A 12,581-nucleotide genomic window follows, 5' to 3' on the forward strand; every position below is an offset into this window, starting at 1 on the left:
GATTTTGGGCAAGCAAAACCATCCCAAACCCATCCTGGTTAGCACTGACTGCCCCCTTGTCAGCCCTTCTGAACCCTCTCTCCACCCAGCTGCTGTTCCACAGTCCAGGCTGTGGATTGACAGGGCCATGGAAATGACCTCCTCCTCTGTTCTAGAAGGGCTGCTGCAGCACAGAGCTATAGCATATTAGCTAGGCAGAGAAGGGGTTTAGAGGCTGCACCTGTTTCTGGGACAGGCACAGCAGGGGTTTGAATCTGGAACCCTGTGGCACCAAGGTACAATGGTGCTGAGGGCTTACCATTAGGGAAGGAAGTGCTTTTGGGCTGTGTAAGCCCAGGGGCTGGTCTCTGCAAACAGCAGGCAGCCTACCTGGGCTCAGTTTCTTAGTCTAGTAGTTGTTGCATCAGGAGGGATATGTGCTGCATGCATCTCTTCTGTGACAGTCTGCACTGCCGTGGGGTGGCCAGCCTTTGCCAAGAGAAGTTCTAAGCATGCATGCACCCCAGAAGCTTGTTGTTGGTGTGTACCATCCCTGGGGGAGGGAGGAGGTTAGTCATGGGAGACCACACAGCATGATTCACAAGGAAGAGGCTGCCCAACCCTATGGGAAAGGTCATGGACACGGGGCTCATCTCTGCTAGGTCCTGTCATGTGGTACCTTGGCTTATGTGGTAGGGTGCAGGCAGGCTGCTGGAGGTAGAAAGAGGTGTCTTCTTCCATGAACTGAAGAGCATCTGGGGCAGAGGGGGAGGGAACCAGGCCATGACCAGGCTGGGGGTCACACAGGCCCTTGTCCTTTGCTTGTGGTGGGTGCTGACTCTTTTCTGTCAGTGAGGGGGTGGGAGCTTGGCTTGAGACAGAACCTAGGATGAGGGTGAAAAAGAGAACAGAAAGCCCCAGGTGCAGCTGGGCCCCAGGCTGTGGTGGCGACAGGACATCTGTTTGGTTTCTTAGCAGAGAGACAGCAGTACCAGTCTTGCTTGCTGGGTTTAAGTGAAGGCTAGAGCCGTCAAGCCATGCCCCTGGCCACAGGCAGGCCAGGAACCCCCATCATGCCAACAGCCTCTGCCTGACACAGGCTGAGACAGGGGGGTTGGATGGGGCAAGTGTCTTTCTAGGCCAGGTTGAAGCCAATTCAGTACTGGCTCCATCTCTGCAGTTGGTATTTAGCCTGGGATGCTCCTACCCTGCAGGTGTTCCCCATTCCTGCCAGGGTCCTAAGGCTGTCCATCACTTGAAAGTCCACCTGCAACTTGGCTGTTCTGTAATGTCTTCAGGAGCTGGAGTAGCTGAGCATTGCTCCCCAGCCTTGCAGTGCAGGGTGAAACAGGGATTTGGGGGCAGCAAATAGTAGTGATGACAGCCATGTGTGTGCCCTGAGCACTGTTCCCAGCAGAAATGGGGCTGCACCCTCTCTACAACTTATATGGTCCACTTTGCATGCACCCTGAGGTGCCCTCCCTTTGGTTTTAAATCCCTTACCTTCCTTTGGTTTTTACCCCCTTCTCCCTCACCTTCTCAGACACCGTGCTGGGCTGGGGGTTTTGCTCCTTTCTTTGCATTAACACTAGCGGTGGGTGCCAGAATGTAAAGCAGCTGCACCTGGAAAGGCTCTGTCCCAGGTTTCTGCACTGCAGCGTGATGCTTGACTAGCTGGGGAGCCTGGATCCTGCTGTTCATAGGAAGTGAGACTAAAAGCATTATACAACAAAGGAGGGTAGAGGAACCACAGAGATAAACAAACTCCCCAATAGGGCTGCACACACACCTTACTGCTCTAACTGATTTCTAGCTGCTTCTAAAAGAGAACACAGTAAGCACTAGTAGATCACCAGTGAGAGGCTCTACTCCCTTCCACCACAGGCTGGGTGGGGGACAGCACAGCAGCTTGGATGGGCAGGGTCTGAAAGGCGAAGCAGTGATAAGCCGCTGTGGGGATGACTGCATCACCCGAGAAAGGGAGGATTGTGGGATTATCACTGCAAAAGGCAGAAAGCCTGTTAAAGACTGACATTGACTTGCAGCCCCCATGGAGAAAAAAGCAGTGCACCACCCCTGACAAATACTAATCTGCATGTTAATAAGAAGCTTACCAATTCTGGTGTAAAATTATAAGTAGTACTGCATCCACTAAGAGCAGGAGGAGGGGACCTCTTCCAAAGGCCCTGGCTGTGGGGAGCTGGTGGGGCTTGCAGGGAGCCCTGGGGGAGATGTTGTAACAGAGGCTGCCTATGCTTCCCAGAACCCACTGCATTTCCTCTAAGGAAGCCAGGCTCCAGCCCTGTGTCCTGGATCAGCTGCAGAGAGCAATACCTCATCACATGGCTAGGAGCATCAGGCCAGATCCCCAGCTGACATAGAGTAGCAGTGATCCACTGCAAGTAATGGGACAGCACCTCACCCCCACTCCTGCTGGCATAAACTAGCCTCATTCCACTGAGAGCAGTGCTACCACTATGCTGACACATAGCACAGTTTATCTAGCGCACCTTGGCACAGTTTATCTAGTGCACCTTGCTGTGCTTCATTTCCCTGTAGGCCTCCAACCGAGTTACTTGCAATGAGCAGCCTGGGACTCGGAGCGTGTGTTCTTGCTGGGGTGTCAGATGCAGCTCTCCTGCCTCAGTGGGGGCTAGCAGGGGAGCAGGTGCCATACATGACCCATTGCTCCATGGGGTAAAGTAGCAAACACCCAGAGTAGTAGGGCTGGGAAGGGGGTGTGGTCCCAAATGTTCCCCCTCTACTCAGTGGCACCAAGGGGGTCTCTGCTGTATTGTGCTCTGTGGCCTATGCCACAGACCGATCCAGTCACCCAGACAGGACCGCAAGGCCTTGCCTTCTGGGGCTGGTTTCCAAAGAGCACGTGGGGTACCCCTAGGAGTTGAACCTTATGCTTTTTTTGCCCCTGTTTTTTGGACACACATTCTTGAGGGAGGGCTCAGACTACTGCAGGACACACCCTGAGGTCAGAAGCAGGGGTGGAGGAGGGGGAGAGGGCTGGGTTATTTGTATCAGCTCAGCATACGCTCAACCACAGAACGTGTTTTGTGCCTCAGAACCTATGAATAAGACATCTCTGCAGCTTCGCCATGGATGAGATGCCTGCTTCCAACCAGGTGAGGGTCTGCCGGCTTGCTAAGGTGGGGGCGGGGGTGGTTTCTGTTTGAGATGAAACCCATGTTTTCCTGATAAAGATTCTTTTTAACCCATAAAAATAAGTGAATCAGCTTGACCAGGAGCCACTGGCAGGGCTGATCTGTGTGCCTTGTCCTGAGTAGCCCTCCTGGGACCCACCATGGTCCTTTCCAAGCTGGGATTCACCACCACAGCTGAGCTCCCACTAGTGGGGAGTGCAGCCCCCAGGCCTTGGCCCTTTATGGAGCTCCAGGCTGTATCCACACCAAGCTCCATGCAGGGGTCAGGGGCTAAACTACATCTGCAGGGAAGCTGCTTCCCATGTAGTTGGACTGGCACAGTCCTGCTGCTGAAAGACAGGGCAGTGCTTTGTGCTCCAGGATTTCAGTGGATGGCTGTTGGGCAGAAGCCAGCATGGGATGTGTTGGCTACAAATGTCCGACTTGGGATCCTTAAAATTCTAGTTTATTAGGTGGATTGAAACACTGTAATGAGTTAAATTATAAACCTTGGGGCTGGTCCCCCCCCCCACACACATGCACACACATACACACACACACAGTAGCAGGCTACAGAGTCAGGTATACCTATCCTACAAGTGCTAGAGTCTGTCGTTGAGGCTTCTTTCAGCGTGGTGTTATCTTCCAGAAGGGGGTCACCGGCTGGTCCTTCTGGCTGGACAGGTCTGGTCGAGTTGGAGATCAAGAGGGCGCTACTGAGGGTCACTTTTCACTGCCTTTTATCTGTCCTTGGCAGACTTTGGTGACTCCCCAGTTTTCAGGTTTGCCCAATCCAGGGGTCGTTGACCCTCGTGGGACTTCCCCCCCACCTCGGTGGCTAATGGACGGCATCTGTCAGCCCCAGGGGTCGTCCGCATGTACATGCAGGTTTGGGAGTCCGTTGATGAATTTTGAATAGGGCTCTGGGAGTGGTCGATCTGGAGATATTCAGTCCAAAAGTTGGTCCCCAGCGTTGATTAACTCAGGCCTGGGCTTCTAGCCCTTGATCAGAGATTTCCCGGTTGTTACATTGTCTTCTATTGAGTTCTTCAGCTGGTTGATCTGCAGCTTCCCAGGTGTTAATTGCTGCCTGCTTCCATGTTAGGCATTCAATCACTGATTCACTCGCTCTTTCAGAGGTCAGCCTGATACAGGGAAGGACAGTTTGATTCCTGCCCTTGTTAACATTGTTACAACGTATAACTTACTAAAACACATTTAGTTGAAAGGTGAGGAGTATAAAATATAAGCTACAAATGCCATGGCACACAAATAGATAAAAATACCAAAATACAAGGGGAGAGACAAAATGCGCACACATAAATTTTAAAACACAATTCCTTATCTTAAAGTGGAAGAGAGAGGAAGGAAGAAAAGGAAGAAAAAGAGAAACATATCCAAAGAGGGGAGAGCAAATGCAGGCAAGAGGAAAAGGGGGCTTTCTGCTACAGATGTATAGAGTTTTGACTGTCTGTGCCATCACTGGGCTGCTTCATGCCCCAAAGTACACCACACAGCCCTGCAATTGCTGTGGCTGAGAGCAGGAGAAGGCATCTAGGTCTCTGTAAGGCCTGAGCTTGTAGGTCTTACCACAGCCCTCAGCTCAGCACACAGCCGAGTAAGAAAGAAACTGCAGCTGTGAGACCCTTTTTGGTTGCCGTCTGTTGCTGTAGTTTCCCTTTGGCAGAGGTGCTTACACCAGTTTGCACCAGTGGGACACAAGCTCATCACCACTGATATGATGAGACCCCTGCAGGGATCCCCCAAGCAGCACTGGAGGAATATCATGGTTGGGAGGGCTTTGCCTGCCCACCCCCATGGCTGGGCTGGAGACACTGAGACTAACGTGATGCATTCAGCAAAGCAGGCAGCTAGGAATAAGGAGAGGAAGCAAGCCCCAGGAGGGCCTCAGGACTGAGAGCAGGGTTCCTAAGTGGGGAGAGGGTGTGTCCCCATGGCCCTCCATCTCTGTAACCTGTGTTGAAGCAGAAGGGTGTGTGCTTTGCACTCTGTGTACATGTCTGCTGGTTTCTGGGCACATGTATGCACCTTCTCCCCCAGGATGCCTTGCACTGGCTGGCTTAGTTTCGTTGGGATCCATTCTCCTTTGAGACCCCCGATACCTGCTTGTATGGCTTGCTCACCCATTGCATCCTACAGAGGCCCAGGCCCTGTCCCAGCTCAGGTCAGTGAGTGTGCAAGCCTGTGTGCGGATGCTGAGCACTGGGCAGCTCGAGGGCAGGGTGCTAAGTGTTCATCCCTCTCATGTCACTCTTGCCTTACTGGCCTCAGATATTTTTCTTGTTTGCTAGAAAATGCTGAGCTGTCCGCAAGTCCTCCAGCTGCAGCCCAGAGTGAGGGCTGCTTACGTGGTGCCTGGGGAGTGATGTGTACCAGCAGCAGGGCTTCCCTGAACACAGGGAAACTGTGATTGGGGTCACTCTTCCCACGCAAGGAGGGAAGAGCTGCGAGCAGCCTTGCCGCTCTTGCAATGACTGGGTGTCTGGAAATCACCCTGCTGCCTTGTGGGTGAGGTGTGAGACAGAAACTCACTCACTGCATCCAGAGGCCTCCCCATCTGGCAGGGCCAGTGCTAAGGTGCCTGTTTTCAGGGTCTCATCCCAGAGCCCATTTCACTAACTGGCCTGCAATGCTGTGTCGCTACACAGTGGTATGTGCTGCGTTGTGTTGAATTGTGCTGTGCTCTGTTCTGCTCCCTAGGGGGAACCCTTGCTAATGTTATTTCTTTGTCAATCCCAGACTTTCAGCCCCTGGGAGGCCGAGCTTACAGTTACCACTGATTTATACTTTGACGCCACATGGGAGGATGGCATCATTCCCAAGCTGTGTGAGAAGGGGGCCGTGCAAGGCTTTGCTCGCATCTACCAGCCGGCAGTTTACGTGTTGCTGTCTCTACTGGGTGTGATGGGAAATGGCTTGGTGCTGCTCACCCACGCCCGCTACCGCCAGGCACACAGTGTGACTGACGTCTGCCTGCTCCACTTGGCTGTGTCTGACCTACTGCTGCTCCTGACACTGCCCTTTGCTGTGGCTGGCCTGCTGCAGGGCTGGCTTATGGGCACTGGCTCGTGCCAGGCCCTGCAGGGCCTCTATGCTCTCAACTTCTACAGCGGCTTCCTCTTCCTGACCTTCATCAGCATTGACCGCTATGTGGCCATTACCCGGGCACCTCTTGCCTACCGTCTGCGGCCCCGTGCCAAGCGCTATGGCTGGCTTGCTGCTGGACTGGCCTGGCTGTTCTCCACCTTGCTGGCCCTGCCCCAGTTCGTGTATAGCCAAACTGAGCTGCACCAGGGCCTGCAGCTCTGCAGGGTGGTCTTCCCTAAGAGCATCTCCAAAGCAGCCAGGGGAGCCACCAACTTGGCCCAGGTTGTGCTAGGGTTTGTGGTGCCGTTCCTGGTCATGGCCTCTTGCTACACTGCCATCGCCCACACCCTGCTGACCACCCGTACCTGCCCGCGATATAAAGCCCTGCGGGTAATCCTGGCTCTGGTGCTTGTCTTTGTGGGTTTGCAGCTGCCCCACAGCCTGATGGTGCTCCTGGACACGGCTGACTTGCTGGGCCATCGGGAGATGAGCTGTGCCCAGAGCCGGAGTAAGGACCTGGCCCTGGTTATCACCAGCGGCCTGGCTTATCTCCGCTGCTGCCTCAACCCTGTACTCTACGCCTTTGTGGGTGAGCGCTTCCAGAGGGAGTTGTGGCTCCTGGCTAGTGATGCTGGCTGTGTGGGCCAGGCACAGGATGGATGCCCTGCCTGCTCCAGCAGCAGCCGCAGGGGATCACTCTCTACCTGCCAGGAGGTGGTATAGGGGGCAGTGCTCTCAATGTAGCCCTGCTCTGCAGTGCAGGAGGCCAGACCTAGAGTCCCATGGCTGGCCTCTCCCTGTCCCTGGCTTAAATGAAGTGTTAGAGTCGACCCCAGTGAGGGCAGGGCAGAGCTTCGTGTTCATACAGCAACCTCTTCTGGCCATTGCAGAGCCATCATTCCCAGCTGGACAGGTCTGGGTCTGTGCAGGGCCTGCACAGGCTGGGGGGGGGAAAAGTCTGACCCACCCCTTGCTCCTTCCTCACTAGCCAACAAATACAGCAAGGGTCTGTTGTGCCTGAAGGCTTGTTTGACATCTCTCTCTACCATGCAGCTTAACCAATAAAAGATATCACCAAACCAGCCCTGCTTTCTGCATGCTCCCTGGACCATGATAGCTACAGCAACATGATGCACTGCTTCTCTCACCACACACTGTTCTGTGAGCTGCCCCAGGCCAAGGAAGGCACCTGACCATATGCTACCAAGCCACATCTTCAAATGGCCTTCATCACAACAAATGAAGAAGTGGGCCATATGTTCTCAGAGCCCATGTCTCCCTGCCCCTGATCGTTATTGCCCCTGTTCCATCTGGGGCCCTAGTGGTCCCAGATGGTAGCTGTCATATCCAGCTTTGTAGGGCATGGTTTTAGGAACTTCGACCTCTCTGGCTTCCAGAGCTGCTGGAAATGCTGGGGGGATGCAATTAAAAGTGATGGTGGCCACTGGCAGAACATCAACCTACTGGGATAGGGGGCCATTGGTCTGGGCCAGTATGGGACTTCTTATGTTCCCATGGGTTCCCCAGATGGGCTACAATGGGATGAAACCATGCCATGCTGCAGTGCCCAGCATGGCTCTCATGGGCCTAGCCCCACTAAATCCATTGGTTGTTCCCCTTGCCAGAAACCCACCTGGCTGGGAATCCATGCTTCATCCCCGGATGCCCTGCAGGGGGCAGCAGAACCCAGCTCTGCCTCCTGTCCCTTACCAGGGCTGAGTCCCGCTGCTGGCTCACCTTGTATCAGTGCCTGACTGTGGACTCCCTCCCTGGTCAAGGGGGTCATGCAAGCAGGTGCTGGAGTCTCAAAAAGACAGGTTAGCCAAACCTTTATAAGTCAGCACTCAGTCTGCCACCTGGCCCACTGCTAGTGAGAGCCTGAGCTCAGCTGTGCTCTGGCCCAGAGCCACTCTGTCTGGAAAGTTCCTCTGCCAGATGGGCACTCACTGGCCCTAGCAAGGTCACAGGGATAGTGCCTTCTCCTGGCCTGGCCCTGAGACACCTGGGAACTTGTCACAAATGTAAGCGAGGTGCTGGTAAACGGTTTCCTGAGTGAGCGGATCACGATAGAGTCGGGGGTCTGTCAGGGCTGCCCACTCTCCCCAATCCTCTTCATCTATGACATCGAACCCCTGGCTCAGTGCATCAGGCAGGACCCCTGGGATCCATGGAGTCCAGATCCCTGGGGGAGGTAAGGAACAAGCCAAAGTCCTGGCCTACATGGATGATTTGAACATCCTGTGCAAGAATAAGTGTGCAGTAAAAAGAGTCCTGTGGCACACATTGATTTACAAACCAGCAGTGAGGGCCAAGCTCAATGTGAGCAAAAGCACCTGCCTGGCTGTATGTGAGCTCAGAGACCTGGAGTCCCTGGGGGTCTTGGTCCCCCGTGAGGTGGCTCAAGATCCTTGGGGTGGACTTTGACCTGGAGCTGAGTGGAAGGAGGGCCTGGGAAAAGAAGGAGGCCAAGGTGAAGCAGAGGTTGAGTATGTGGCATGGGCATCACATCTTCATGGGTGGCCATGTGGCACTCATAAAGGCAGTGTTGCTACCAGTGCTTCTGTACGCTGCACTGGTCTTCCCCCCTGCAAAGCATATCATCCAGAGAAACCAGAGTGCTGTGTCTTCTTCTGGGGATCCTGAATGGAGAAAGTGGCAAGGAAGACCCTGTACAAAAAGAAATGAGCTGGGGGCAGGGGGATGCCAGACATCCACCTGTTCCTGGGAGCACAGTACACATGCCAGATTTGCAAGCTGCTGACTGGGCCAGAGACAAAAACAGCCTGTCTAGTAAAGATTTTGCAGGTCACCTGAGATATTGGGGGGTGTACATACCAACCAACGGGAGACCGTGGACCATGGAGCAGCCCTGGTTCTACGGGGTGTTGAATGAGTTCTGGAGCAAGGATGGGTTACAGAAGGAAAGACCAGTGACTATGTTCAACCACAAAAAGATACAGAGGACAGTCAGAGACAGACAGGTTATCAACCATGGAGACGCTCCCTGATGAGGACTGCCAAGACATCTGGAACCAGATCTTCCACAAGGAGCACAGGGACTTGAGTTGGTTGATAGTGTACTGAGTACTCTCAGTGAGGGCATGGAGGTACAGGGAGGGACAAGGGATTTGACCCAATTGCCCCAGGGAAATTTGCCAACAAGAAGCAGAGACCATTGACCACCTCCTATGGCACTGCCCATATGCCAAAGGTGTGTGGGAAAAGGTAAGCTGGCTCCATGAAAGAGTGACAGGAGTCAGGCTGATGACAAGGGAGGTGCTAATGTACAGATACCCGACTGAGCAGCAGAGGTCCCAGACAATGCCTTTCGACCAGTTTGTGTCCTGTGTCAGGATTGTCCTGTGGCAATGCAGGAACCTCCTGTTATACAAGCACACTGAGCTCAAGGAAACAGACTGTGTTAAAATCTTTCTGAGTGAACTTCAGTCCTACCACTGTTAACTGGTGAGCAAGGATGGAGAAGACATAGCCAACTTCATCTGGAAAAGTGATACCTGGCACAGGTTGTTCAAAGACCCCACAGGAGGGGAAGTGGACAAAGAGAATGAAGAGGACAGAGATGCAACTGGACCTGGAGACAGCAAGAAGGACTACAACAGGATCAGCAGCAGTGGAAGTGGCAGCAACATCAACAGTGACAAGGACAGTGAATGAACTGAGAATGTAAACCCTAAATCAGGGTTTGGACTAAAGGACTGTGATTTGGGTAGGTGGGGTGGAGGGTGGGTGCGCAGAAGCACAGGGGAGTGGGTGCATTTATTGTAACGGGAAGCATGGGTTTCTTAATGCGGTTTTAGGATGTGTGATGGAAAACTTATGATAGAGGAGCGATGTGTGTATATAGATATATATATATATAATAATAAAAAAACTGACTCTGAAGAAAAGTTCTTGCTAGATGATCTATCTATCTATCTCCCAAAAAAAACCTGAGATCTGGTTCACCTGGGGATCTGAACTTGCAAGCATTCAGTCTGGGGTGAAAGGGCTGCACCCCCCAGTACACACCACAGGTGCCCACAGATACTGGCTCCAAAGGGGTCATGTCCTCTGGTGGCTCACAAGGTTTATGCCCACAGTGCTTCTCCTCTGACCCGGTGAGGCTGGGGTGCTGTGAACTGCACCCCTGGGCAAGGATGGGAGGAGGATCTTCATAACCCTGCTTATGCTGTGTTCAACCTTTTGTTTTGTTTTTTAAATACATTTTTCGTGTTCCCAGCCAAATCGAGTCCAAATCTGTGAGTCAGCCCAGAACCATAAGTGGCCCTACAACTGCCAAACTTCCTCCACCCCCACCAGGGGCTTCAGATATTTCCAAAGTCTTTTAGCAGGCATCCTATGTGCAGGCCCAAGCCTGGAGGCTGGGGGTTCAGATGCCCCCAAGTTTTGCCTGCCCTCAGCCACATGGCCACAGGAGCAAGCTAGAGAGGAGCCTCCCATTTCCATAAAGTGGGCTTTAAGCCCTAACCCCTTGGGGAGTACTAAATCACACCAGAAGAACAGTTATCCCTGGGAACACTTAAGGAGAACTGCCTTTTTGGACCCAGGTACATGGTGTTTCCCTTGCTAGGTGGAAACTGCCAGGTTTCCCTGCCAGGTCCATATGCTGGTAGGACCAGTGCCTTGCCCAAACTGGCCAGGCCCTGGTGGGATCACAGTCCAGGGGCCAGAATCGCTGCTGCACCTGGGTCAGTTTAGCTCCCCCGTATCTCAAAGAGGCACAGGGGAAGCAGGTAATGGAGGAGGGGAGCTGAACCCATTATCAGGAACTACACAGCAGGAGGAGGAGGAGGGCTTTTCTATACGGAGACATGACATTCATCATGTCTGTGGGGGACTGGGGAATGGTCCTGACAGCAGCCCACACCTTGCACCAGCCTGTGAGGCAGAGCTCAGGTGCAGTCCCCTCCTCCTCCTCCCTCCCTCCCTCCTTCCCTGCAGGCCAGGACATGCCCCGACAACCAGTCAGGCTGGCAGAGCATCCGACAACCAGTCAGGCTGGCAGAGCATCTGCGGCACAGTGCAACGCCTACCCCACCACCCCTTGCTCCAGGGGAGCTGGAGCTCAGAGCCCAGCAGCAGTTCTGCCTTCCTGCAGTCCTGGGCTCTGAGTCACCCTGTGGGGGAGGGAGAGAGGGCTGTATTGCTCTCTGGATGGAAGTACAAAGCCTGTTGGGGTGGGGAGAAGAGTGCTGAGGGACTCCATGGAGACTAGGGAAAGGCACAGGATGGGGGAGGTACTTGCTAGGCAGATGGGGTGAGGGCAGTAGGAGAGGGGAGAAGCAGCCTGCCAATCTTGCACCAAGGCCTGAATGCTTTGGCTGTGGCTGCCACCGGCCCAGTATTGCCAGTGCTCTGGTCCGATCTGTTCTGTGCCAGTAAGGAGGAGCAGGCTCCAGCCAGGTCCCAAATGAAGATATGGCCTGAAAGGACAACAGGCAACTGAGATGCTCCCTATGATACCCCTCCCTGCTGGCTCATGGGCCACAGGACTGACACAGGTTCTGGTACTGCAGCTGGAACTGGGCCTGACAGTGCTGCTGGCAACACACTATGACCACACTGTGCTGGGAGTTGGAGCTGGCAGATATGAGCTTGCTGGCACTTTCCTGTGCTGAGGACTGGTTCTTTCCTTGGGGTATTTCTGGCCTAGGCTGGCTCTATGAGAATGCCTCCAGGGGGCCAGACTCCACACCTTCCTGGCTTTACAGAGCATCTGTTGCCTGTCCCAACCACAAAGAGCCCTTGGCAACACTTCGTGGCATGCTCTGGCTTGTAATCTCCTTTTAGCATGCTGCCTCTAGCCAGGATCCACTGCTGAGGAGCTGAGTTTCATAGTTTCATAGTTTCATAGTTTTAGGGTCGGAAGGGACCTAATAGATCTTCTAGCCCGACCCCCCGCCAGGGCGGGAGAACAACAACAACAACAAAACCACAAACCCTAAAAACAAAAACGGGACTCAAATGAGTCCAGCCAGGTAGGTATCCAGCTTCTTCTTAAAGATCCCCAGGGTAGGGGCCAGCACCACCTCCCTTGGAAGTTGGTTCCAGCACCTAGCTGCCCTAACTGTGAAGTAGTTTTTTTGGATGTCCAATCTGTACCTCCTCTCCATCAACTTGTGCCCATTACTCCTTGTTATGCCAGCGGGGGCTAGGGGAAACAGCGTCTCCCCCAAACCCTTCTGGTTCCCCCTAGTGAGTTTATAGACGGTCACCAGGTCCCCCCTCAGCCTTCTCTTGTGGAGGCTGAATAGGTTCAAGTCCCGCAGTCTCTCACTGTAGGGTCTGCCCTGTTGTCCCCGGATCATGCGGGGGGCC

General features: G+C 53.8%; 1 protein-coding gene and 1 long non-coding RNA gene across 5 annotated transcripts; one reads left to right on the forward strand and one right to left on the reverse strand.

Annotated features, from left to right (window-relative positions):
- Window positions 1-309: 309 nt before the first annotated feature.
- Window positions 310-2,282, reverse strand: LOC102383857. The gene is made up of 3 exons (XR_323483.1): window positions 2,094-2,282; window positions 659-863; window positions 310-532 (listed from the first exon to the last, which is right to left on the reverse strand). It is a non-coding gene; the product is annotated as an uncharacterized LOC102383857 (long non-coding RNA).
- A 2-nt stretch (window positions 2,283-2,284) lies between these two features.
- Window positions 2,285-7,605, forward strand: CCR10 (C-C motif chemokine receptor 10). Of its 4 annotated transcripts, none has more exons than XM_006020955.2 (3): window positions 2,285-2,381; window positions 3,057-3,116; window positions 5,895-7,605. In XM_006020955.2, exons 2-3 carry the CDS (start codon window positions 3,090-3,092, stop codon window positions 6,963-6,965), a joined length of 1,098 nt encoding a protein of 365 aa, XP_006021017.1. In that variant the 5' UTR covers window positions 2,285-2,381; window positions 3,057-3,089; the 3' UTR covers window positions 6,966-7,605. The 4 variants fall into 4 exon arrangements, with proteins under 4 accessions (XP_006021017.1, XP_006021015.1, XP_006021016.1 ...); XM_006020953.1 differs by lacking the exon at window positions 2,285-2,381 and adding an exon at window positions 2,388-2,676; XM_006020954.1 differs by lacking the exon at window positions 2,285-2,381 and adding an exon at window positions 2,388-2,647.
- Window positions 7,606-12,581: the final 4,976 nt, after the last annotated feature.

The sequence above is a fragment of the Alligator sinensis genome, unplaced genomic scaffold (assembly GCF_000455745.1).
Source record: "Alligator sinensis unplaced genomic scaffold, ASM45574v1 scaffold161_1, whole genome shotgun sequence".
Taxonomy (NCBI): Eukaryota; Metazoa; Chordata; order Crocodylia; family Alligatoridae; genus Alligator; species Alligator sinensis.